Genomic DNA, 27,060 nt, shown 5'->3' on the forward strand with positions numbered 1-27,060 from the left:
CCCTCCTTTCCTTCAGGTATCCCAAGAATTCGCAAATTATTCCTACGGGCACGGTCACTGGCATCATCAAGTTCTTGCTCTAAAATTGCTATCTTTTTAATTTGACCTTTCATCTGTTTAACACTGTCTTCTGTAACAGTTGCTTTAACTTCAAGATCAGCTACCCGAATCTTAAATTGGGCCATCTCCGATGTCAGGTTGGTAAGTTCTTCTTTAATCTCTCTTGTGTCAGTCATTATTTCTTCTTTGGATTCTGTCATAAGATCTCTTAAAGTTTTAAGTTCAGCAAGAACCTCAGACATGCTGCCATTTTCTGACAATGGCAGAGGTGTCTTGGAGGGAGATCAGGGCTCTGGTTTGTGCCTTTTTCCAGTTTTATTGGTGGCCATCACTTCTTTATTTGTAGATATTCCAGTAGTAAAGAAGGTTGATAGTAGAATTAATAGGTTCCAGAAGAATTTCTTAATCGATGTTCAGTCCTTATTTTGAAATTAATAACACTGTGGGGAGAGCAACTCGATCAGGCTGCCATTCCTCTCAGGCACTCTAGCGCCCCCCCCCCCCCCCCCTCTACTACTAAGGTTGACTGCATTATCTTTGAAACAGTACTGTGAACAAGACTTCCCTGTGAACTTCTAAAAGCTAAGGGCTATATTCACTAAGCAAACCGATCGTGTACCGATCGGTTTGCGACCACTTAATTATCAAATTTCCATCCGGCCTGATTCACTCACCTCCCCTGTGATCCACTTGGAATCCGTGGCATTCAAATGAGGTAAAATGTATGCAAATTGGATAGCGGCCCAATTCACTACCCAAAATTTTGAATCTGACTGGGCTGGCCGCTCAACCCAAGAAGTGACTGCTGGAGACCAGTCAAAAACGTCTTTTCGACTCTCCAGCTCTATACAAGCCTTGCTCTGCCCCATGTCTCCTGCCTGCTCGCCCCAAACTTCCAGCCCTGCTTTCTGTCCTGAGCTCCTACTCTCTGCCGCCTTCCCTGCAGTGCGAGCCCGCAGGTTTAAAGTGGGGCTGGACTGCGGGGAATGGCGGCAGAGAGCAGGAGAGATCTGCCCGACACCCCACCAGACCGCGATCTCTCCTGCCTGCCCTACTCTCTGCCGTGCCCCCCTCCCCCCGAGAAAAAAGCAGGAGGGATACCAACTTCCTCCTGCCATCATATTAAACCAGAATTAAAAAAATTTTTTTAAAGCAGCATGGCACTCTCCCCGACCCGGCACGGCCCATCCCTTGCCATCAAAGTTGGGAGCAGGAGGAGTGCTCGATCCCTCCTGCTCCTAGGCCTACCATCCCCCCCCCCCCCCCCCCCCGCCTGGTCCTGGTCAGGCGTGGCCCACCCCGGTACCTATAAAATTGTTGGGAGCAGGAGGAGTGCCCGGTCCCTCCTGCTCCTTGGGCAAGGCTCCCCCAACATCTTTGGGAGCAGGCAGGGTGCCCGGACCCTCCTCCTGCTCCTATGCACCGGCATCTTCAGGAGCAAGAGGAAACTCTTCCTGTTCCTATTCTCCTGCCCCGCTGCCGCCCAATAGTGGCCTTAGGCCCCACCCTGGTGCATCATATGATTCACGGAGAGAGGCCTAAGGCACTGATTGGCTGAGGTACTTCAGGCTCCTCAGCCAATCAGGGACTTCCATAGGGAGGAGTCTAGGGAAGTCCCTGATTGGCCAAAACAATGGCCATTTCATAGCATTTCATTCCAAAGGAAAGTGAAACGAAACAAAAATCTATACGAAAAAGGAGATTACCGCTGAAAAATAGCTGGAAAACAATGACCACAAATGCTCGCAGTCTAAGCAACAAAGTTCATGATCTGCAAGCCCTGATGTTAGAGGCAGATCTAGATATTGTCGCTATCACAGATACATGGTTCAGTGAATTATATGGATGGGATGCAAACATACCGGGATATAATCTTTTTAGGAAGGACAGAGATGGTTAAAATGGTGGAGGAGTAGCTCTATGTAAAGATCAATATCCAAGCGACCAAAATGCAAGGGATCTGGGGAGAGGAAGAAGCGATATGGATCACTCTGAAAAGAGAAGATGGAACTTCTATCTACGTGGGTGTAGTCTATAGACCTCCGACTCAATAGCAGCAAATTGATAAGGATCTGATTGTGGATTTCCAAAAGTTTGGAAGGAAAGAGGAGGTACTTCTATTAGGAGATTTCAACCTGCCAGATGTGGACTGGAATGTTCCGTCTGCGGAATCAGAAAGAAGTAGGGAGATTGTGGATGCCTTTCAAGAGGCTCTGTTCAAACAAATGATGATAGAACCCACAAGGGAAAAAGCGATATTGGATCTGGTCCTCAAAAATGGAGAGTATCTCTAATGTGCGAGTGGGTACTCACCTGGGAAGTAGCGATCATCAAACAGTTTGTTTTGATATAATGGCTAAGGTGGAGAGCGGCCACACAATACATAAAGTCCTAGATTTCAAATGTATGGACTTTAATGAAAAGGGAGAGTACCAGAAGAAAGAGCTGTTAGGATGGGAGGACATAAGAGAAGTGAAAAGACAGTGGTCTAAGCTGAAAGGAGCGATAAAAATGGCTAAGGACCTTTATGTAAAGAAAATAAATAAAACAAGAGAAAAAGGAAGCCAATATGATTCTCCAAACTAGTGGCGGAGAAAATAAAGGCGAAAGAGTTGGCGTTCGTGAAATATAAAAAACCCCAAGAAGAGGAGTGCAGAAAGGACTACAGGGTGAAACTGAAAGAAGCCAAGAGAGAGATAAGTCTGGCGAAAGCACAGGCGGAAGAACAAATGGCTAAAAATGTAAAAAAGGGAGACAAAATTTTTTTTCAGATATATTAGTGAAAGGAGGAAGATGAAAAATGGAATTGCTAAACTAAAAGATGCTGGGAACCAATATGTGGAGAGTGATGAGGAAAAAGCAAATGTGCTAAACAAATACTTCTGTTCTGTGTTCACAGAAGAAAATCCTGGAGAAGGACCGAGATTGGCAAAGTTACATGAGAAAATGAAGTATATTCTGCACCATTTACACAGGAAACTTTATGAGCAACTTGAAAAACTGAAGGTGGACAAAGCGATGGGACCAGATGGGATCCATCCCAGGATACTGAGGGAGCTCAGAGAGGTTCTGGCGGGTTCTATTAAAGACTTGTTCAACAAATCTCTGGAGATGGGAGTGGTTCCCGAGGATTGAGGAGAGCGGATGTGGTCCCCATTCACAAAAGTGGTCACAGGGATGAAGTTGGAAACTACAGGCCGATGAGCCTCATTTCAGTTGTTGGAAAAATAATGTAAGTGTTGCTGAAAAAAGGATAGTGTACTTCCTTGAATCTGACAAAGCTTTATGTTTATTTTTACTTTGAGGAATAAAGCTCAAGTTTATTTTGAAAAAGAACTTACCTGGTGCGGTGGTGTCCTTAACTAAACGCTTTATTATTTTTCCTTGTGCTGCCCGCAGCGGCTCACAAGAGGTTTTTCTTGTACCGGTGGCCCAAGACACCTTGCCCTGAGGCTGCCGGTTACAAAGATTGGTATCAGTTTTGGGATTTTTATTTTACTGCCTTTGTGTTGGAGACTGTATGGAAGAAAAAACTTAACCAGGGTTTGGAACTGTGAATGCAGAGTTGGACTAGTAATTTGATTTTTGCTTGTTGTGAAACCGGAACTGAGAGTGGTGCAACAGGAGTAAAGACCTGGGAAGAAGCTGTGTCAGGGTCCGTGTTTGCCAGAAACTGGGGAAGCAGAACCAGAAGCAGAACCAGAGGGAGCCTAGCAGTGTTCCAGAACGCCGTCCCAAGTTATTAATCCCAAAGGCTCAGACTCATCAGTCTGTCCGGTAAGGGTACCCTGGGGACAGCTGGTGGAGGATACTGGGATTAATAGCCTTGCTGGGAGGCGGGAGCTGGGGGCTAGCGCTCTGGGGTTTGGGAACAAGAAAAAAAAAAAAAAAAGGTTCCGCACTTGGGTTCTGTTTCTGTGCTTACTTTTCAGGGGCAGCATGGATCTGCAGCAGCTATTCACCCTCTTGGCTTCCGAACGTCAGAAACAGACTGAAGACTTGAAGGTCGTCTTGCAGGCCAACCAGGATCTCTGGCGAGCGAGCCAAGCGGAGACCGGTCGGCGGCATGAGGAGTTGGTACATGCCATGGGAGAGCAGAGCAGGACATTTGCACAGTTGCTTCAAGGCACAACTGCTAGTGGTCAGAGTGCTGTGTTGCCAGTGGGAACAGGAGGCCCGGTAGGATTGAACTCTTTTTCCAACATGCAAGTGTGTAAAATGGGTCCCACTGATGCTCCTGATGACTTTTTACTTGCCTTTGAAAGGATGGCGGTGGCCGCGGGCTGGCCAGAACAGCAGTGGGCCACGAGGCTGATACCGTGCCTTGCTGGAACAGCTTTGGCCACTTATCAGACTCTCAGCCCTGAGCTAGCCAGCAATTACCATGCCATAAAGAACCACATCCTAGATTATTTAGGGTATACCCGGGAACATTATAGGCAGGAATTTAGGAGTGCCCAACTGAAGGACAAGAAAAGGCCTAAAGCACTCCTATATAGATTGAGGAAGTTGGCTGAGCGGTGGCTACAACCCTGCCTGACGGATCCTCAGGCTATGCTTGCTGAGGTATTACAAGAGCAATTTCTAGAAGCTCTACCAATAAACCTCAGAGCCTGGATTCAAAGACAGGGGAGTCGTCCACTAGGCCAAGTCATTGTGTTAGCGGAGGCTTACATGGATTCCTCCACTTCCCTTGGGTCTGAAGGGGGCACACATGGGGATATCTTCGTAAGGAGGGGAACTTTTACTTCATCAGGTGCCCATAGTAAGACCCAGGGAAATAACCAGGACCCTGTGAGGAAAGCGCAGGACACTGGAACACCCAGCAAGAAGAATATAACCTGCTTTAGATGTGGGAAAACGGGTCATATCCAAAAACAATGTAGGGTCAAATTGACGCTTACGACCTCACGGGGTGGAGCAGAAGCGCAGTCAAGGCCCTATGAGGTACAGGTCCAAATAAATGGGCAGAAAGTTAAGGCTCTACTGGACACAGGTGCAGAGCAGTCCATCATGTCCCGTACCTGCTGGGAACAGGCAAGGAAAAGGGGTCCCTTCAGGAAGATCCCGGGAAGGGTGGCTGTAGTCTGTGTGCATGGGGAGAAACACACTTATCCCAGCTATCTCATCCCTGTAGTGTATAAGGGAGAGGTAAAGACCCTGAGGGTGGCGGTTATTCCGGATGCCCCTGTCGCTCTCATCTTAGGAAGAGATTGGACAGGCCTTGGGGAAAGTATCCAGGAAAAGAGATCTTTTGAAGTTCATGTGGAAAGCGGGAAAGATAGGTGTACTCTTATGGCCCAGGATAGTTCTAATGAAAGGCCTAAGAAGAATAGGTCCCGTAGATATTATCCTCAGCAAGGAGGAAGGGCTCATTCCCGAAGGTGCCCCACGATTAGGTGGGCCCCCTTATCGGAGCATGCCCAAGCACCCACGCAGGCATATGATAAGGCGGCTGGTGATATCTATGCAGCTCAGGATGTGGTGGTGGAGGCCAGAGATAGAATGTTAGTCCCTATGGATATCCAGGTATCCCCGCCACCGGGATCTTACCTAAGAGTAGCCGCTCGATCAGGACTAGCTTTACAGCATTCTTTGGACGTAGGGGCAGGGGTTATTGACCCTGACTTCCGGGGTAATGTGTCCGTTCTATTAATAAACCATGGGGGGACAGATTACCAGATTAAAAGAGGTGACTGCATCGTGCAGCTAATTTGCGAGCGAACCTGGCACCCTAAAGTGGAAAAGTGGAAGTACTTACGTCCTACTCGCAGAGGAATGAAGGGTTTTGGTTCCTCTACTACTCCCTTAGGTGGGGAGGTGGTTTCGTTAGATCCGAACATGACTCAGGGGGATCAGGATTCCCTGGCAGTGATTGAGAGAGCTGTAGAACAGCAATTTATTAAACTGCAGCAGGAATTAACTCAAGGACAGGAAGACCAGAGACAACATTGGGAACAAGCAGTTCAGCATATGGAAGGGAGTCTAAGCAATAAATTGCAGGAAACTCTGTTGCAAAAAGATCAGTTGCTTAGGACAACCCTAGAAGAGAATCTTCAGCAATGCCAAAAAGATTTGCAAGCCCTAAAGACTAGCACACAAGGTATTAGGGAACAAATGCAACATATGGTGGAGAAACATCAAGACCCTACTGTCATTGTTCAGGATATTGCTTGTGCTGTCAGTCAGGTAAAGGATGAAATTAAAAAGGTGCAGGCACAAGTAGAACAGATAGGAAGTACGGACCTTAAGAAAATGGGTGAGCTTATTTCAAGTTTTGGACCCAGGGTAGATTCGTTAGAGGAAAGCTTCCTTCTGCTAACAGATCCGGAGGAAATAGCCCGGGCCTATGAGGTACAGCAGAAAGAAGGTTGCTATACCCATGATCCAAGTCCTTCGGGGTGGAAGAAGGGTGACAAAAATAGAAAACTCTAAATCCACCCCTAGCAGTCATTTAAGGGGGAGGGTATGTGGTATGCAGCCTATGCCTGCTAGGCGTGTCCCTAGAACAGAGTCTAGTTTAAAAGCAAACCCTTTCCCTAGTGATTCAAGTAAAACCTCTTATTGATCCTCCTGATGCTGTTTCTCCCTTGCTCTCTAGAGGGAGTCAGAGAGCACGAGTGCAGAGCACCCATCCCCCTCTCAGGCCCAGGGTTGCTGATAGGAAATACTTCCCACCTGAGGGTTGGGGGCGGGGCTGCAAACTAGTTGCCCAGAGAGGAAGGCTCCTGGGGAATCGGTTAAAAGGAGGAGAGGCACAGGACAGGGAGGAGAGCTCAGAGCTGGGAGATACTGATGGCAGTTCTCCACTGGAATCTATGGAGCTGATGGAAGCCGGAGAAGAATCTGCTTTGAAGGAGAATGAAGAACCTCAAGCCATGGAAATTGACCCGGATCCATCTGCTGCTCCAGTGAGGGAGATTCTGCCAATGGAAGTTTGCTTCATGGAAGGCAAGCCGCTCGTGGAATAAAAGTGAGCAGCTGTGACCTTATTGTATGAAGGACTTCCATGGTTATGTTATGCCCTGTAGGAGCTTTAGAAACCCAGAGCTCCAGAAGATTTGAAAGACTCATGTGAAGGTGTTTTTTTTTTGGTTTCTCTTTCATAAGAAAAGGACTGTATCTAGCCCAGGTAGTGCGGGTTCGCCTCACGTATTTTGTGGTGGGATAGTGGGCCTGTTTGGCAATTTATCACCACGTGAAGCGTACTACCTGCCCAGTATTCTAGCAGCTGGGTAAGTCACAGCCGTAGCTCTGACTAGTGCTGTGGTAGTCAATTCAAAGACTGTTTGTATTTTGAATATTTTGTTTTTCATTGCTGGGAAATGAGTAGGGGCTGAAGCCAATAGCCCGAATCTTAGAAAAAGACTTGAACTGGGACATTTCCACTTTTTGGACAGTTTGCTGTTTTGTGTTTTTTTCTTTTTACTGTTTTGGGACTATTTGCTAATTGCAGAAATATCCTGACAAGGTTTATGTTTACTACCAGTGCAAGAATAAATCCTGAGTTTGATTTAAGTAACTACCCTTACCTGGTGTGGCAGTATTTTTCTTCCGCTATTATTTTCCTTGTGCAGCTCACTGCGGCTCACAAGAGCACAACTCCCGTGTCCCAGCCGCTCAGAGACCATTGTCCTGAGCCGGTTGGTGACAATATGTATGCGCTCGGTGTCAGGAGCTGAAAAGCTTGAAGAAGGAAGTAAAGCAACTAGAGGGCAAGATACAGGAGCTAGAAGGACTTTACACTATGGAGGACCCAATCAGGACAGCTGATGACTTCATGAATGAGAGATACATTGAGGAGGAAGTCAGGGAACTCGAGAAATTCATCGAGGATGCCTACAGAAGGAGGGTGGAAAAGAACGAACTTCAGATGAAAGACGAACTTCAGATGAAAGATGAAGATACACCAACACCAACATGGAAGGAAGAACAAGAAACACATGTCCTCAAAGACTACGCCCACAGAGGAACACCGCACAAGGGGGAGAAAATGGCTAGTCGATGCCCAGAAGAAGAAATAGCGAAGCACACCGAGGACATAGAAGAAGAAGCAGCAAAAAACTCCAAGGAAAATTGAAGAAGGGAAAGTCAGCGATTCTAGTGGGAGACTCAATCCTGAGGCACGTGGACAGCCACATAGCAGGAGGGAGAGAGGATCGACTAGTGACCTGCCTCCCAGGAGCAAGAACCAAGGACATCGTGGACAAAATTGGAAAGATCTTGGAAGAAGCGGAGACGGAATGATCCACATCGGGACAAACGATGTCAGCAGGAGAAACTACAGAAGAAGCACACTGATAGAACAGTTCAAGATTCTGGGAAGGAAGTTAAAGATGAGGACTCAGAACATAGCGTTCTCAGAGATCCTACCGGTACCGAGGGCAGATGTGAAAAGGCAGGAGGAACTACAATCAATAAATGCATGGATGAGGAGATGGTGTAAGGAAGAAGGGTTTCACGTCGTGAGGAACTTATCAACATTCTGGGGCAAGCGCAAGCTCTACAGGAGAGATAGACTGCACCTGAGCGCAGCGGGAACTAGACTTCTAGCAAACAACATCAGGAGAGGAATAGAACAGGCTTTAAACTAAGAAGAAGGGGAAAGCCGACAGTCGACAAAGCGTCGATGATTTGGAAGAAGGTATTCCGTGAAGATACTAAGGGGGAAAAAGGCTGGGAAGAAACAACGGGCAAATTACAGGAGATGACTAACCTGCATTACTCCTACTCTACCTGCTAACCACCAGGCTCTGTAACGCAGACAACTCCAATGCATCCCTCATCCCCATCCACTTCACTTTGCACCGATCGGTAAAACCCAAAACCCCTACATACACTCTCCACACCACACAAGACCACCCCCAAACCTATTCGCCCATTATCCCCCCCACCCCCACAAACCGACCAAGCCCCACCCAAAAAACCAAGAACCCTGAAAAACTTGCTTACTCCCACCACTCCCCAATCGACCACTCCAACCATCAGTCCCTACTTGGCTTTTACCTAAACATCAGATCAATGCGGAACAAAGCGTCTCTGATCAAAGATTGGCTGATTGAAACTAACCCCGACTTCGTCCTCCTCACTGAAACCTGGTTGCTATCAGATAAAGATATCATCATTAAAGATTGTCTACCACCAGGATTCAAGATTCTCTCACTAGCCAGAACATGGGGAAGAGGAGAAAGACTAGCAATAATCTTCCGAGACCACCTAAACGGTACCATTCTCAACACAATATCTTCGCCCAACTCTGAAATCCTAACCATCTCCCTAACATCAAAATCACTGCCCTCCTCATTAACCATAACTTTATTCTATATACCTCCAAAAAAAATGGACCACGGCCAAAGAGGACTTTGCAGAATCCCTACTAACCAACTCTTTAACAAGCCCCTACAACCTACTATGCGGGGACATCAACTTACACCTTGAGCAAACTGACCAACCAGAAATCTCAGATCTTTGGTCACTACTCTCCCAACTAGGCTATGACAAACACCCCCTGTCATAACCCACCAAGGAGGTCATCAGTTAGATCTGGTGACTCTCTCCTCCAAGGAACAGGCCAACCCCACATTTTATTGGAAACAAGGCAACTGGTCAGACTCCCTTTGGTCCGACCACCGTCTATGTACCTCCACCATTGGATGCCAACATAAACCCTCGAAAAGCAGCAAAACAAGATCCATCAAAACCCACACTACCAGAGGAAAGATTGACCCAACGGAATTCTGGTCCCGCTTCGAAATTAACACCTATCCAACCAAAGAAACGGAACAACTCATGACTTCCTGGATCCAGGTTAGTACTAACATACTAAACGAGATTGCCCCCCAAAAAACCCGCAGAATTAGAACCCCCAACCAAGAGGGCTGGTTCGACCCTGAATTGCTGCTATGCAAGAAGGATCTCAGAAAAGCTGAAAGATTATGGCAAAAATCCGGAACCCCAGAACACAGATTGGCCTGGAGACTAAAATTTAAAAATTACAAAAACCTCACTAATGAAAAAAGAAAAATTTCTACTCCGTCAAAATCGGAAACATAAAAACAGCAGTAATCTCTTCAAACTAATTAATGACCTATATAACTTAGAGATCTTCACAAACATATACGAAGAATCCACCTTAACTGCCAATTCCCTTGCTGACTTCTTCAACACCAAGATTCAAAAATTAAGATCAACACTACCCACCAGGCCCAATCCCCTCGAGTTGTTCCCCATTCTCCCAGACTTGGATTTATCAAACCCAGACCTAGGAGCCAGAGTAGACCTTAGTTGGAAACAATTCGCAGTAATCGACTGGCAAACCTTCAATACTTACTACAACAAATATACACACTCCCACTGCAAATTGGACACATGCCCACCAAATATCATGAAAACTGCACCCCCCCCCCCAATTTAAAGCAAAAATGATGACATGGGTTAATTACCTACTATCCTCAGGAAACTTCCCATCCGAGCAAGGTCATATTATGATCACCCCTATTATAAAAAATGCGAAAGAACCACCTAATTCCCCATCCAATTACAGACCAATCGCCAGCATCCCCTTATTCACCAAAATAGCGGAGGGGCTGGTAAAGGCGGAACTCTCTGCATACCTAGAAAAATGTAACATTCTAAGCGACTATCAATCAGGCTTTCGCACGGACCACAGCACTGAAACCATCATAGCCTCCCTTCTCGACCACCTCCACATGCTCTTTAGTCAGGGCTCAAGTGCCTTGATCATACAACTTGACCTGAGCAGCGCTTTCGATCTGGTCAACCACACCATTCTCCTTGAATGCCTGGCTCACATTGGCATCTCAGACCAGGTCCTTAACTGGTTTCAGGGGTTCCTAAGAAATAGATCCTACAAGATATGCAAGAATAACTCTTTCTCTTATAGCTGGGACAACACCTGCGGGGTCCCGCAGGGCTCCCCCCATCCCCCACCCTATTCAATATCTACCTGGCCTCCCTAGGTAACCTTCTTCATAACCTCAAGCTCAAATTCTTCATTTATGCAGACGACATCACAATATCCATCCCACCAACCAATCTCTCACAAGAAATACTCGACCACATTACAAACATTCTCAACCAGATTGAACTCTGGATGCTATCATTCAGACTGAAACTAAACCCCGACAAATCAAAATTCTTCCTAGCCACCCCCAATGACAAAATCAAGGAAGCTACAATTCAACTGAAAGGAATGACCTTCCCCCTCGAACCGACCTTAAAAATCCTGGGAGTCACGCTGGACAAAAATCTCTCATTAGAAAATCACACCGACCTCATCGTCAGGAAAAGCTTCTCTGTACTTTGGAAACTTCGCACCATAAAAAAATACTTCAATGACACTTCTTTCCGCCTTCTTGTACAATCCTCCATCCTCAGCATTCTAGATTACTGCAACATCATCTACCTTAACGCCACGAAGAAAACTACCAGGAGACTAAAAATAATCCAAAATACCGCCATGCGCCTCATCTTTGGCCTAAAGAAATGGGAACACGTCACCCCTTTCTACCACCAACTTCACTGGCTGCCATTCGAGTCTAGGGTCCTTTTTAAATTCGCATGCTTCTGCTACAAGGCTGTAAATGGTTCTTCACCAAGTTACATTAATCCCCACTTCAACCTCTATTACACCAACAAGAAATCCCATCGAATTCAGCTGTTCGCCTTCCCTTCGCTCAAACTTTGTCACCTCAAAAGATTCCTGGACAAAACTTTTGCCTTCCAAACAGCTAAGCTGAACCCATGGCTTGCCCAAATGATACTCGAGGCCCCCACTTACCTCGGCTTCAGAAAATTACTTAAAACCTACCTATTCAGCAAACAAGACCCAAATTGTCTCCCCCCCCCGAAAATAACACCTCGCCCCCCCCTCCACTTCGCCTCCTTCACGAGGCCATCCCTTTTTCCCTACTTTTCACATCCTCTGTCTAGTTCGATTAAAGCTGTAATTCTGATAAATAATTGTAAATCTGCTTGTCTATGCAGATCATAATCTAATTGATGTAAACCGCCTAGAACTCGCTGGGTATGGCGGGATATAAGAATAAAATTATTATTATTATTATAACCCAGAAGAGGAGGTTAGAAGGGTTATAGCACAGGAGAAAAAACTAAAGATCGAAGCACAGGGAAAGGAAATGAAGACAAGAAAATACCAGGATCTAAATTGCATATATACCAATGCAAGGAGCCTAAGAAATAAAATGGGGGAATTAGAAGCCATGGCCAATGCAGAGGACATAGACATCATTGAAGTCTCTGAAACATGGTGGAATGAAGAAAACAAATGGGATACAGCACTGCCAGGGTACAAGCTCTATCGCCAGGACAGGTCAGGACAGAAAGGAGGTGGAATAGCCCTATACATAAAAGAAAGCATACAATCGACAAGAGTGGACACAGCAGAGACGATCAACAATCTGGAATCGCTATGGGTTAAAATACCGGGAAGGAAAGAGCCTGAAATAAAGATGGGCCTCTACTATCGTCCACCCGGGCAAACCAGGATATCAAAGAAGAAATGGAAGCTGAGATAAAGCGAGAATGCAAAAGCGGTAACACAGTTATTATGTGAGACTTTAACTATCCCGGGATAGACTGGAATCTTGGAAGCTCAAAATGTGCTAGGGAGACAGAATTCCTGGAGGCTACACAAGATTGCTTCATGAAGCAGCTTGTTAGAGAACCGACGAGAGGAAATGCCACTCTGGATCTAATCCTAAATGCATTAAGGGGACCTGCAAAGGAAGTGAAAGTAGTGGGACCGTTGGGAAACAGCGATCATAATATGATCAAGTTCAAGGTTGAGGTAGGAATACCGAAAGGAAAGAGAACCATAGCGACAACTTTCAACTTCAAGAAAGGAAACTATGAAGCAATGAGGGAAATGGTAAGGAAGAAACTTAGGAATACTTCCAAGAAATGGCAGATGGTAGAACATGCCTGGTCTTTTTTCAAGGACACGGTGAGCGAGGCGCAAAATCTGCGTATCCCCAGATTCAGAAAGGGGTGCAAAAAGAGTCAAACAAAAGACCCAGTATGGATAACTAAAGTAGGCAATAAGAAAAATTCATTCAGGAAATGGAAAAAGGACAAAACTGAGGAGAACTGGAAAGAGCACAGGAAGTATCAAAAAGAATGTCACCGTATGTTTTGAAAAGCCAATAGAGAGTATGAAGAGAGGCTAGCCAGGGAAGCATGAAATTTCAAACCATTCTTTAGATATGTTAAAAGGAAGCATCCAGCTAGGGAAGAGGTGGGACTGCTGGACTACGGAGACAGGAAGGGAGTGGTGAAGGAGGAGAAAGAAGTAGCAGAAAGACTTAACATGTTCTTTTCGTCTGTATTTACAAATGACACATCCAACATACCGGAACCTGAGCAAATCTTCAATGGAGATCAAGCAGAAAAATTAACATCCATGGAAGTGAGCCTTGAGGACGTACACAGGCAGATAGAAAAATTATAAACTGACAAATCCCCGGGTCCGGATGGAATCCACCCAAGGGTTCTGAAGGAACTAAAGGAGGAAATAGCGGAACTACTGCAGCAAATCTGCAATCTATCCCTGAAAACAGGCGTGATCCCGGAGGATTGGATGATAGCCAATGTTGCGCCCATCTTTAAAAAGGGATCAAGAGGTGACCCGGGAAACTACAGACCGGTGAGTCTGACCTCAGTTCTGGGGAAAATGGTGGAAGCACTGATAAAAGACAACATTGATGAACATTTTGAAAGAAACAAACTTCTGATAACCAGCCAACATGGATTCTGCAAGGGGAGATCGTGCCTAACGAACTTATTGCACTTCTTCGAAGGAATTAACAGATGGATGGACAGAGGAGACCCCATAGTCATCATATATCTAGATTTCCAAAAAGCCTTTGACAAGGTACCCCATGAATGCCTACTTCGGAAACTGAAGAACCATGGGGTGGAAGGAGACATACATAGATGGATCAGAAATTGGTTGGCGGGTAGGAAGCAGAGGGTAGGAGTGAAGGGCCACTACTCGGACTGGAGAAACTTCACGAGTGGTGTTCCGCAGGGCTCGGTGCTCAGACTGCTGTTATTTAATATATTTATAAATGATCTAGAAACAGGGACGAAGTGCGAGATAATAAAATTTGCGGATGACACCAAACTATTTAGTGGAGCTCGGACTAAAGAGGACTGCGAAGAATTACAAAGGGGCTTGAACAAACTGGGGGAATGGGCGACGAGATTGCAGATGAAGTTCAACGTTAAGAAATGTAAAGTACTACATGTGGGAAGCAGAAACCCGAGGTACAGCTATACGATGGGAGGGATGTTATTGAATGAGAGTACCCAAGAAAGGAACTTGGGGTAATGGTGGACATGACAATGAAGCCAATGGCACAGTGCGCAGCGGCCACTAAGAGAGCGAATAGAATGCTAGGTATAATCAAGAAGGGTATTACAACCGGAACAAAAAAAGTTATCCTACTGTTGTAACGGGTGATGGTGCGTCCGCATCTGGAATAGTGCGTCCAATATTGGTCGCCGTACATTAAAAAGGATATGGCGATACTCGAGAGGGTTCAGAGGAGAGCAGCACGTTTGATAAAAGGTATGGAAAAGCTTTCATACGCTGAGAGACTGGAGAAACTGGTACTCTTTTCCCTGTAGAAGAGGAGACTTAGAGGGGATATGATAGAGACTTACAAGATCATGAAGGGCATAGAGAGTGGGGAGGGACAGATTCTTCAAACTTTTGGAAAATAAAAGAACAAGAGGGCATTCAGAAAAGTTGAAAGGGGACAGATTCAAAACGAATGCTAGAAAGTTTTTCTTCATCCAACGTGTGGTGGACACCTGGAATGCGCTTCCAGAGGGCGTAATAGGGCATAGTACGGTACTGGGTTCAAGAAAGGATTGGGCAATTTCCTGTTGGAAAAGGGGATAGAGGGGTTCCAGAATCCATGTGCACCATCCTCTTTCCCTCCCTCTTGCCTTCCCCTCATCCATGTGCTACCATCTCCTTCTCTCCATCCATGTGTCCCCCGCTCCTCTCCTTTCTGTCCCTCCCATTCAGCATCTCTCCCTTCTTCCTCCCTCTCCCCTGATCCACCAAATAACCTCCACACCTCACCTCAAAAACTCAAATGAGATCACCAACAAGGGAGTGATTCTCTTACGCTACTTGAGGCCTCCTCTGCACAATTCCTGGACCTGTTGAGGATTACTGCACATGTCCTGGACCTGTTGGGCTGCCGCGTGAGCTGACTGCTGGGCACGATGGACCTCAGGTCTGACCCAGCGGAGGCATTGCTTATGTTCTTATGTTCTTAAAACTGCAGCCATCAATCTGCCCCAGAAGTTGCCTATCTGCAGTGACTATCTGTTCCTGTGTAGGCAAAACTTGCAGAGTGGCAGCTTCCGGGGCAGGCCAGCATCATCAGGCTTACCTCATTGCCGTTGCTTGCTGCCTGAAGATTCAATTACAGCAGCCGGGCCTATGAAAGAGGTAGGTGGGGGAGTCGAAAGATAGAAAGGTTATGAGGGTAAGCAGCATGAGAGGAGGGAGGGGAAGTGAGGGGGCTGGAGAAACAGCATGAAGGAAGGGAAGGCTGTTGAAACAGCATGAAGGGAGGAAGGGAGGGGTGCTGGAGAAGCATTATGGAAAGGACAGAGTGCTGGAGAAAAGAGCATGGAGTAAGGTAGTGCTGCATGGAAGGGGCGAGACAGAAACAGCAGGAGAGGCTGAAAGGAGAGAGGGACACACACAGGGGGGTTGGGGATTAGAAGGAGAAAAAGAGAAACACCCATGGGGGTGGAGGGTTGGAATAAGGGAGAGAGAAAGAAGCACTAAAAGGGTACAGAGGATGGGAATGGGAACCAAGGAAATGGGTGGAGTGTAGGCGGGGCTGTGAGTAGAGTGTGGGTGGGATCATATGCCCTCTTTTTTTGTCTTCACAAATATTTATTTGTGTAAAAAAAATTTTTAGTCCGCCTATCAATTAGGCAGATTACATGTTCACATACATAATGAAAATGACATACTTAAAATGTACAAATTCAATATCTATGCACAATTTAAAATAATGCAAAATATCAAAGCCTCAGTTCAAACTTGGTCCTTGTTAAAGAACCATGGGTTCCCTCCTAGAATGTGTTTTGTTTCACAATGAAAATATTTTACTGAACTGCTCTGCTGCGTATGATCAAGGGGAAGGGTTGAAGCTGAAGAGATTGGGCCTTGGAGGGTGGAAGAAAACAATAAGGAGAAGGTCAACACCCTGTCTTTCCCTTCCATTCATTCCAATGTAAATGCAGGAAGTAAAAGTTAACTCCCAGCATTCTGATGTCACTAGTTCTTCCTCCCCCAAACTAATCAGGCAAACTATGCTTATGACAGGAATTCTATGCGACCAAACATAGCAGTGCTGCCCTGAACTAGGGACAGCCACTACAACAGTAGACACCTTAAGGCCTTACCCCCAAACTCAACTGAAAATATGAATGTCTCACCTATGTAGTGCTTGCAAACATAGCTGGTCCTAATGTACAGGAATAGTGTAGATCTAAAGTCTACTTACTGGAAACATTTTTTTAATTAGTGCTCAGCAAGGGAAGCAAGTATAATGTTGACTGCCTAACATCCCCAAAATGAAAGCTAAAAGAGAAAGCTTACCATTATTCCTCCTCCCCAGAGTCCTGGTAACTGGAAAGCCTGTCTAGTAATCAGTCCTCTCCACAAATATGTCACTGTTAGGTTGGGGAACAGCAGAAAAGTGCTAGCTGCAATGGACACCAGAGCCAGGAAAACGAGAATTATTCCCACAAACCTAGAACATCTTCCAATGCACATCACAAAGAGGGAGTGAACGGGTAAGCCCTTGAGCAACAAAGACAAGGAGAGAAAATACAGACATCATATTATTCTATGTAACTTTTATCCCACTTTCCATTAGGATGCACAGGAACAGCTGGGAACTGTTGGAAATTCTCATGACCCCACATGGGGCTCCCAGCAGAACAGTTGCTGGATAAAATGATACTGAGGCTTTCCCATTGAGCTCATGTGCTCACAGACTTCGAAAGGTAAAGTCTGGGGCACAAAGCTACCACACATCCCACTCATCCTATAGGACAGCCCTAGCTCCTAGATTGTTTTCATAGAGAAAAAAAACATTAGAAACTGACCTGGACTAAGTTCTTAAATTTTTGTATCTATTCAATGGGCAGATATGGGGGATGAGTTTGGTCACAAAATAAAGTAGGTGTCTAATTATAAGCATCAGACACCTCAATTAAGACTCTAAGGGGCTCATAAAACAAAAAAAAACATCTAAAAAGTGGCCTAAATTGGTACTTGGATGATCAAAAACCCAGATCATCCAAGTACCGATAATCAAAGCTGGTTTTAGACGTATCTAAAACCAGCTTAGGCCTTTCCCTGCCTCTAAACGCATAGAGCGAAAAGAGGCATTTTTGGAGGAGGGGAAAGGGCAGGAGGTGGGCGTGAGGTAGTCCAACCTACACTTAGTTGCCTACAGGTTGTCTAGTCAGCACTTATACGTTTTGACTTAGACCAAGTCAAAAGAGGTATAAGTGCCGAAAAGGGGCCGCTGAGCTAATCGCGGCTGCTGCGATCAGCTCAGCGGCCATGACAACCTGCCCACCCCCCACCGCAACGATTGTGGCAGGAGAGATGCCTCATCTCCCCTGCCGTGATAACAATCCTTCGAAATTCCAGGTACTGCGGCACTATGGGGTGAGGATCGTGGAAAGAGAGATGAGGCATCTCTCCTGCCGTGATCCTCACCCCAAAGTGCCGCAGTTCCCAGCACTTTGGATCGCTATCGCAGCAGGAGAGATAGCCAATCTCTCATGGCGCAATCCCCCCACTGAAGCAATCTGGACAGGAGGTAGCCCAACCCCTCCTGCCCAGGTGACCCTCCTACCCCCCCACCCCCACAAAGATACTGGCAGGAGGGATCCCAAGCCCTCCTGTCCATGATGCACCCCCCTATGACCGCCCCCCTGAACCCTAATCAGGCCCTAAGGCCCGCCAATCAATGGATGGCAGGCCTGCCAGGCAGATGGGCTTGGGACCCATCCATCTGGCCAACTTCTTTTAAGTAAGGGGGGTGTTAAGGGGTCAGCAGGGGGGTGTCATGAGGTCAGCGGTTGGGGGTTCGGGGGCGGTAATGGGGTGGTGCATCGTGGGCAGGAAGGGTTGGGCTCCCTTCTGCCGGGATGGTATCAGAGTGGGGGTTTTGTCGTGGCAGGAGGAGTTGGGTTCCCTCCTGCCCGGATCACATTGTGGGTTGGGGGTGTCGTTCTGGTCAGGAGGGGTTGGGCTCCCTCCTGCCCATATCATTTCAGTGGGGGGTAGATCACAGCAGGAGAGATTGGGCATCTCTCCTGCCGCAGGTCATGAAAGTTTGGAGGTGGACCGATTACCATCATGGCAGGGGAGGTGAGCCATCTCCTGCTGTGATTGTTAAGGGGGGTGGATTCTGTAACCGGTGTTGTTTTTGATAGACACCAGTTACAGAATTCAGCCTAGGCCAAAAGGGGACTTAGATGTTTTTTTTATTATGCCCCTCTAAGGGTTTTGGATGTTTTCTGTACCATAGGTGTCATAATGGGGTAGACACAGAGGCTATGGCCTGCCCCCCAAAATTGTGCAGCTTAGAGCTCCCCACTGGGTTCCAAAGCATCCCTCACCTCAAAAACTGCAAGAAGGGTGTTGGCATGGCACTGATTCTCCAGCACTTCCGGGATCCTTCTCTGCAGTTATTCTGCCATGGTCCACTCCCACTGTAAAGCAACTTCCTGTTTCCAGTTTGGTGGACCGCGTCAAAGGAATTGTGCAGAGGAGGCCTCAAGTAGCGTAAGAGAATCACTCCCTTGTTGGTGATCTCATTTGAGTTTTTGAGGTGAGGTGTGGAGGTTATTTGGTGGGTCAGGGGAGAGGGAGGAAGAAGGGAGAGATGCTGAATGGGAGGGACAGAAAGGAGAGGAGCGGGGGACACATGGATGGAGAGAAGGAGATGGTAGCACATGGATGAGGGGAAGGCAAGAGGGAGGGAAAGAGGATGGTGCACATGGATGGAGGGAAGTGGAAGAGGAGAGATGGAGAAGAGAAGAGAGGGAAGTGAAGGTGCACATGGATGAAGAGATGGAGAAGAAAAGAGAGGAATGATACACATGGATGGAGAGTTGATGAAGAGGAGGGAAGAGAGGTGCACATGGATGGAGGGGAGAGAAAGAGGAGGGAAGAGAAGGAGGAGATGGTGCACATGAATTGAGAGGTAGGGAAAGGAAGAGATGATGCACATGGATGGAGGGGTGGGGAAGAGAAGAGAGGGAAGAGATGGTGCACATGACCCTCCCAAGCAGGGAGGACAGCAGATTGACCACTGCATCTGCCATTTAGGCCCTCTCCACTGTCTCTGACTGGCTGACTGTAGCCCCTCCTAAGCAAGCACTCAAGTGACCTCACTTGCCTTGCTATCTATTTAATCTGAACCCTCTCGGGGCAGCACGCGATGCATTATGCAATGAAGGAGCACAAAGAAGGAGTACTTTCTCCTTAGTGCGCTCCTTCATGTGCCTCTCTAGTCTAAATTTCCAAGTTTATGAAAATTTGATATACCACTTTAAAAAATTGTCTAAGCGGTGTACAGAGTTACAATATAAAAAGTTTTTAAAACGTTTTGAGGGATAGAACAAAGACATTAAGACATAACATGACTTACAGGAACAAATGGAGAGGAGGGCTGAACTACAATTGAAATAGGACAGAAGGACATAGATAGAAAACATATTAGGAAGGGGAGGCTATGCTCTTTGTTGGAATCAGGAGGTATAGGGAAGTCAAAGGTCGTATGCATCCTTAAATAAGAAGGTTTTTAAATTTGTCAAGATGTGACTCTTCTCGTAAATGTAGTGAAAGCGAGTTCCAAAGGGTAGGAGCAGTAACTGAGAATATTCGTTTCTTAGTAGTAGCATAGAAAATATGTCTTATGTCTCTTCTTGTATATCTCTATTTCCTTTCTTTGTGTTCCTCTTCTTATGGCTCCAAATCACTTTCTGCTTCTCATATAGTTTATAGTTTATTTATTTGTATCCAAGTTTTAAAGTTTTTATTAAAATTTGTTGTATACGCATTGTCAAATATTTCAAAGTGTATTGCAAATCTAAAAATGGGGGGGGGGGGAACAGTACAATACATTAATACAAAATAATATAAACAAACAAACTCCGGACTGTTATAAAAGGATATAGGGATGAACTACAATAATTAAAGCAGAGAGAACATATATGGATAGAACATCAGGGCGGGGCAAGAGGTAAAGAGAAAAATAAAGACAAAAATAAGAGTTGAATCCAGCAAATGAAGACAGATTAAAAATTGAAACAGGAATATATGGCCTTAATCTCAGAATAATTCTCTTGTCTATATCTCAAAGGCATCCTTATATAGGAAATTTTTTAGCGAGCCTTTCAATTTATCCAATGATGTTTCATTACGCAAATAACCTGGTAAAGTATTCCAAAGTTGAGGAGCCATAACAGAAAAATTTGTAGACCACCTTGTGCCAATAACTTTTAGGGAAGCAATAGTAAGAAGATGTTGCTCTATTGATCTTAATGTCCTAGATGTAGTGTATGGTATAAGAAGGCGATCAAGAAGTATTGGTGCATTTGATAGCTGGATTTTAAAGGTTATTAAAACAATTATATATATAAAAACATAAGAATTGCCGCTGCTGGGTCAGACCAGTGGTCCATCGTGCCCAGCAGTCCGCTCATGCAGTGGCCCTCTGGTCAAATACCAGCACCCTAACTGAGACTAGCCCTACCTGCGTACATTCAGGTTCAGCAGGAACATGTCTAACCTTGTCTTGAATCCCTGAAGGGTGTTTTCCCCTATGACAGACTCTGGAAGAGCATTCCAGTTTTCTACCACTCTCTGGGTGAAGAAGAACTTCCTTACGTGCGTACAGAATCTATTCCCTTTCAAATTTAGAGAGTGCCCTCTCGTTCTCTCTACCTTGGAGAGGGTGAACAACCTATCCTTATCTACTAAGTCTATTCCCTTCAGTACCTTGAATGTTTCAATCATGTCCCCTCTCAATCTCCTCTGTTCGAGGGAGAAAAGGCCCAGTTTCTCTGTACAGCAACACCTCCAGCCCCTTAACCATTTTAGTTGCTCTTCTCTGGACCCTTTCGAGTAGTACTGTGTCCTTCTTCATGTACGGCGATACGTGCTGGATAAAGTACTCCAGGTGAGGGTGCACCATGGCCCGGTACAGCAGCATGATAACCTTCTCCGATCTGTTCGTGATCCCCCTTCTTTATAATTCCTATCATTCTGTTTGTCCTTTTTGCCGCCGCTGCACATTATGCAGATGGCTTCATCAATTTGTCGATCAGAACTTCCAAGTCTCTTTCCTGGGAGATCTCTCCAAGTACCACCCCTGACATCCTGTATTCGTGCATGAGATTTTTGTTACCGACATGCATCACTTAACACTTATCCACGTTGAACCTCATTTGCCATTTCGTTGCCCTTTTCTCAAGCTTCATTATGTAACATTGCAGATTTTCGCAATCCCCCTGTGTCTTCACTACTCTGAATAACTTCGTATCATCCGCAAATTTAATCACCTCACTCGTCGTACCAATGTCCAGATCGTTTATAAAGATGTTGAAGAGCACAGGTCCAAGCAATGAGCCCTGTAGCACCCCGCTGGTGATGCTCTTCCAGTCTGAGAATTGTCCATTTACCCCCACTCTCTGTTTCTTATGCTCCAGCCAGTTTTTAATCCACATGAGTATTTCACCTTCAATCCCATGGCTCACAATTTTCCGAAGTAGTCATTCATGCGGAACCTTGTCAAATGCCTTCTGAAAATCCAGATATACAATGTTGACCGGGTCGCCCTTGTCTATCTGCCTGTTTACTCCCTCGAAGAAGTGCAGCAAGTTCATCAAACAAGATCTGCCTTTGCTGAAACCGTGCTGGCTGGTCCTCATCAGACTGTGTCCGTCAAAGTGATCAATGATGCGGTCCTTTATCAGCGCCTCTACCATCTTTCCCGGTACTGAGGTCAGACTCACCAGTCTGTAGTTTCCCGGATCTCCCCTTGAACCTTTCTTGAAGATCGGCGTAACATTCGCCACCTCCCAGTCTTCCGGAATATTTCCTGATTTGATCGACAGATTAGCTATTAGTAATTCTATAGGAAATCGGCAGCCAGTGTGCTTTTTTCAGAAGTAGTGTCACATGGTCGTATTTTTTAGAATTAGTGATTATTTGTATTGCTCTATTTTGTATTATTTGTAGTCTTCTCAATTCTTTCTGTGTGATGGCCTTATACAATGAATTACAGTAATCCAACCTTGAAATTATTAGCAAGTGAATTAGAATGTTTAGGGCTTCCGGTTCTAACATTTTTGTTAAAGATCTGATTAAATGCAGTTTGTAGAAGCAGTTATTAACCGCTGATTTGGTCATGGTTTGATAGTTTCTGGTCAAGAACTACTCCTAGATTCTTTGTGGCCTTAACTATTTGTAGTGGAATTTTATCTAGGTGTATTTGAGATGACAAAGTAAGATTTTTCTTTCTATGGAAACAGCATTGATGTTGATTTTGATATGTTCAAAGCCAACATGTTGTCTTTGGGGAAGGGGTAAAATGCGGACCTCACGGACCTGATGGACCTCGCGGATCTAAACCCGTACGGCCTTAAAAATCTGAGGTCCGTGTCCGTGGCGCTTGCAGTTTCTGTCGCTGACAGACCTTGATGAGATTTTAGCGCTGACGGATCCGTCTCAGCATAAGGAGGGAAAAGTGTTAGGATCTGTCAGCGCTAAAATCTCTTCGAGGTCTGTCAGAGCCAGAGACTCGTGCTGGAGCGGCAGAGCAGAAGCTAAGAGAGCGGGGACATAGGTTTTGGACGTGCGTTATGGAAAAGAAATCTCCAAACTCCAGCACGAGTCTCTGGCTCTGACAGACCTCGAAGAGATTTTAGCGCTGACAGATCCTAACACTTTTCCCTCCCTATGCTGAGATGGATCCGTCAGCGCTAAAATCTCATCAAGGTCTGTCAGCGACAGAAACTACAAGCGCCACGGACCGACATGAACCTCAGATTTTTAAGGCCATACGGGTTTAGATCCGCAAGGTCCGTCAGGTCCGTGAGGTCCGCGTTTTACCCCTTCCCTTGTCTTTGAGCCACTGACTAATTTGCTCCAATTTAGTGTTTATATTAATTACTAGTCTATAGCCCGTTACATTAACGGGTGCTAGAATATATAGAAACATAGAAACATAGAAGATGACGGCAGAAAAGGGCTACAGCCCATCAAGTCTGCCCACTCTGCTTACCCACCCCCTGTCTATGCTCTAATAACCCAATTTTCTTATCTTGACCCTCGTAGGGATCCCACATGGGTATCCCATTTATTCTTAAAGTCTGGCACGCTGTCTGCCTCGATTACCTGCACTGGAAGCTTGTTCCAATGATCAACCACTCTCTCTGTGAAGAAATACTTTCTGGTGTCGCCATGAAATTTTCCGCCCCTGAGTTTGAGCGGGTGCCCTCTTGTGGCCGAGGGTCCCTTGAGAAAGAAAATATCATCTTCCACTTCGACACGTCCCGTGAGGTACTTAAATGTTTCGATCATGTCTCCCCTCTCCCTACGTTCCTCAAGAGTGTAGAGCTGCAATTTATTCAGTCTCTCTTCATATGAGAGACCCTTGAGCCCCGAGATCATCCTGGTGGCCGTCTGCTGAACCGATTCAATTCTGCGCACATCTTTACTGTAATGTGGCCTCCAGAATTGCACATAGTACTCCAGATGAGGTCTCACCATGGCCCTGTACAATGGCATTATGACTTCAGGCTTTCGGCTGATGAAACTTCTATTGATACAACCCAATATCTGCCTTGCCTTAGATGAAGCCTTCTCCACTTCATCTAAGGCAAAGCAGATATTGCACAGTACAGTGGCAGGATGACTTCCTTCGTCCTGGATGTGATACCATTCTTAATGATGCCCAACATTCTGTTTGCCTTCCTTGAGGCTGTGGCGCACTGCGTCGATGCCTTCAATGATGTGTTTACCATCACTCCCAGGTCTCTTTCAAGGTTACTCACTCCTAGCGGTGATCCCCCCATTTTGTAAGTGAACATCGGGTTCTTTTTCCCTACATGCATGACCTTGCATTTCCCTATGTTGAAGCTCATTTGCCACTTTTTGGTCTACTCTTCCAGCGCTGTCAGATCTTTTTGGAGATCTTTGCAGTCCTCCGTGTTTTCAACCCTGCTGTATAGTTTGGTGTCGTCCGCAAATTTGATAACCTCACATTTTGTTCCTGCCTCCAAGTCGTTAATAAATATATTGAACAGGAGCGGTCCCAGCACCAACCCCTGCGGAACTCCGCTCGTGACCCATTGCCAGTCTGAGTAATGGCCCTTTACTCCAACCCTCTGTTTCCTATCCGCCAGCCAGTTTTTGATCCATCGGTGGACCTCCCCTTGCACCCCGTGGTTCCATAACTTCTTTAGCAGTCTTTCGTGTGGTACCTTGTCAAAGGCTTTTTGGAAGTCAAGGTAAATGATGTCTATAGATTCCCCTTTATCCACCTGGCTGTTTACCCCCTCAAAGAAGTATAACAAGTTTGTGAGGCATGACCTGCCCTTGCAGAAGCCATGCTGGCTCGGCTTTAGTTGTCCAGTGTTTTCGATGTGTTCCCAGATGCTGTCCTTAATCAGAGCTTCCATCATCTTTCCCAGGACCAAGGTCAAGCTCACCAGCCTGTAGTTTCCTGGGTCTCCCCTTGAGCCTTTCTTGAAGATGGGTGTGACATTTGCTATTTTCCAGTCTTCCGGAATCTCTCCAATTTTTAAGGATAGGTTGCATATTTGTCGAAGTGGCTCAGCTATTTCGTTCCTTAGTTCCTTGAGTACCCTTGGGTGAATGCCGTCCAGACCCGGCGATTTGTCGCACTGTAGCCTGTCTATCTGCCTGAGGACATCCACCTTGCTCACCTCTAGTTGGACCAGATTTTCATCCTGATCTTTTTTTACGATCTCTTCTGGTTCCGGAATGTTGGTTGTGTCCTCCTTCGTGAAAACTGAAGTGAAGAACTCGTTTAACCTGTCAGCTATCTCCTTTTCCTCTTTTACCACTCCCTTTCTGTCTCCATCATCCAAGGGTCCCACTTCCTCCCTTGCTGGTTGCTTCCCCTTGACGTACCTGAAGAATGATTTGAAGTTTGTTGCTTCCCCCGCCAATCTCTCTTCATATTCTCTTTTTGCCTTCCTAACCACTCGGTGACACTCCTTTTGGTGTTTTTTATGCTCCTTTTGGTTGTCCTTTGATTTGTCTTTCTTCCATTTTTTGAATGATGCCTTCTTGTCGCTTATCGCCTTCTTCATTGCATTTGTTATCCACACTGGATTTTTTGCTCTATTTTTTTTGCACCCTTTCCTGAACTTGGGGACGCACAGGTTTAGTGCTTCATGCACCGTGCCCTTGAGTAAGGTCCAGGCATTTTCTACGGACTCCATATTCCTTGTGGTGTCGTTGAGTTTCTTTCCCACTATTATCCTCATGGCGTCATAATTCCCTTTTTTGAAGTTCAGTGCTGTCGTTGTAGTACTTTTCACCTTTGATGGACCAATTTCTAGCCTGAAATGGATCGTGTTATGATCGCTGTTTCCTAGTGGGGCTAGTACCGCCACCTCCTTAGCGGGACCCCCTAGTCCGGTGAAGATTAGGTCAAGAGTGGCATCTCCCCGTGTTGGTTCCATGACCAGCTGTTCCATGAAACAGTCCCTCGTGACCTCCAGGAATTTGGTCTCCCTCATGCAGTTTGAGTGCCCTATACTCCAGTCTATTCCCGGATAGTTGAAGTCCCCCATCACCACCACACTTCCGCTTTTGCATACCTGCCCCAGTTCAGCCTCCAGATCCTGGTCGATTTCTTCTGTTTGTCCCGGTGGGCGATAGTACAGACCCAATTTTATGTCTGCTCCAGTTCCTCCGGATAGCTTAACCCATAGTGATTCCAAGTCATCCGCCCTTGCTGTTGTTTCCATCCTGGTTGAAGGTATGGATTCCTTTATATATAGCGCTATTCCTCCACCCTTTTTGTGTGACCTATCTCTCCTGTAGAGTTTGAACCCTGGTAAAGCCACATCCCATTTGTTGTCATCAGTCCACCACGTTTCTGTGACTCCAATTATGTCTAGGCCCTTTTTGTTGGCCCTTTTCTTCGACTGTCCACCCATTCTCCCTTCCTTTTACCTTCCCTGTGTCCACCACCACTCCTTCACTGCTCCCCTTATTCAGCAGCAGCCCTTCTCTCTTTTTTTAATCTCCCACCTGTCCAGCAGCACCTTTTTCCTGTCCCCCTGTCCAACAGTAAGCCTCCCTTCCTTTTCCTCCCCCCGTCTCTTCCCCTGTCCATCAGCACCTTTTTCCTGCTCCCCCATCCAGCAGTAGGCCTCCCTTCCTTTTTCTTCCCCCCTAGCACCTCTTTCCTGCTCCCCCATCCAGCAGTAGGCCTCCCTTCCAAAAACAAGCCTCCCCCGACAAAGCGCTCCCTCACTTTCCCCCTCCCTGAATCCCCCAAAATGGCAGAAGGAATGCAGACTCCCTCCTACCATCAGCGTTCCCCCCACAGCTCTCTAAAATATGGCAAGAGGAATGCCGACTTCTCCCTGCCATCGGGCCAACTCCTTTCCTCCCCCCCCAAAAAACAACACAGGAAGGATGCCCACTCTCTCCTGCTACTGGACGCAGACCCCTGCTTCCCCTCCCCTCCCCCTCCCTCTAAAAGTTGGGAGCAGGAGGGGTGCTCACTCCCTCTTGCTCCTCTGACGAACTACGGGCCTTAGGCCCCGCCCCAGTTCATCATGTGCTTTCTGCCTTCCGCCGACAGCCGCCGCAGACTGCAGATGCCGACAGCCACCGTGGCCTACAGCCGC

At 46.3% G+C, this 27,060-nt stretch overlaps 1 protein-coding gene across 1 annotated transcript in view; it reads right to left on the reverse strand.

The window, feature by feature from the left end:
- TM4SF19 (transmembrane 4 L six family member 19) overlaps positions 1–27,060 on the reverse strand; it is a 236,686-nt gene that overhangs the window by 204,810 nt on the left and 4,816 nt on the right. The window contains exon 2 of the mRNA XM_033957805.1: positions 16,736–16,939. Within this exon, the coding sequence (XP_033813696.1) occupies positions 16,736–16,912 (177 nt within the window). The 5' untranslated portion in view covers positions 16,913–16,939. The remainder of the gene's footprint in view (positions 1–16,735; positions 16,940–27,060) is intronic.

Source organism: Geotrypetes seraphini, chromosome 9 (genome assembly GCF_902459505.1).
Source record: "Geotrypetes seraphini chromosome 9, aGeoSer1.1, whole genome shotgun sequence".
Taxonomy (NCBI): Eukaryota; Metazoa; Chordata; class Amphibia; order Gymnophiona; family Dermophiidae; genus Geotrypetes; species Geotrypetes seraphini.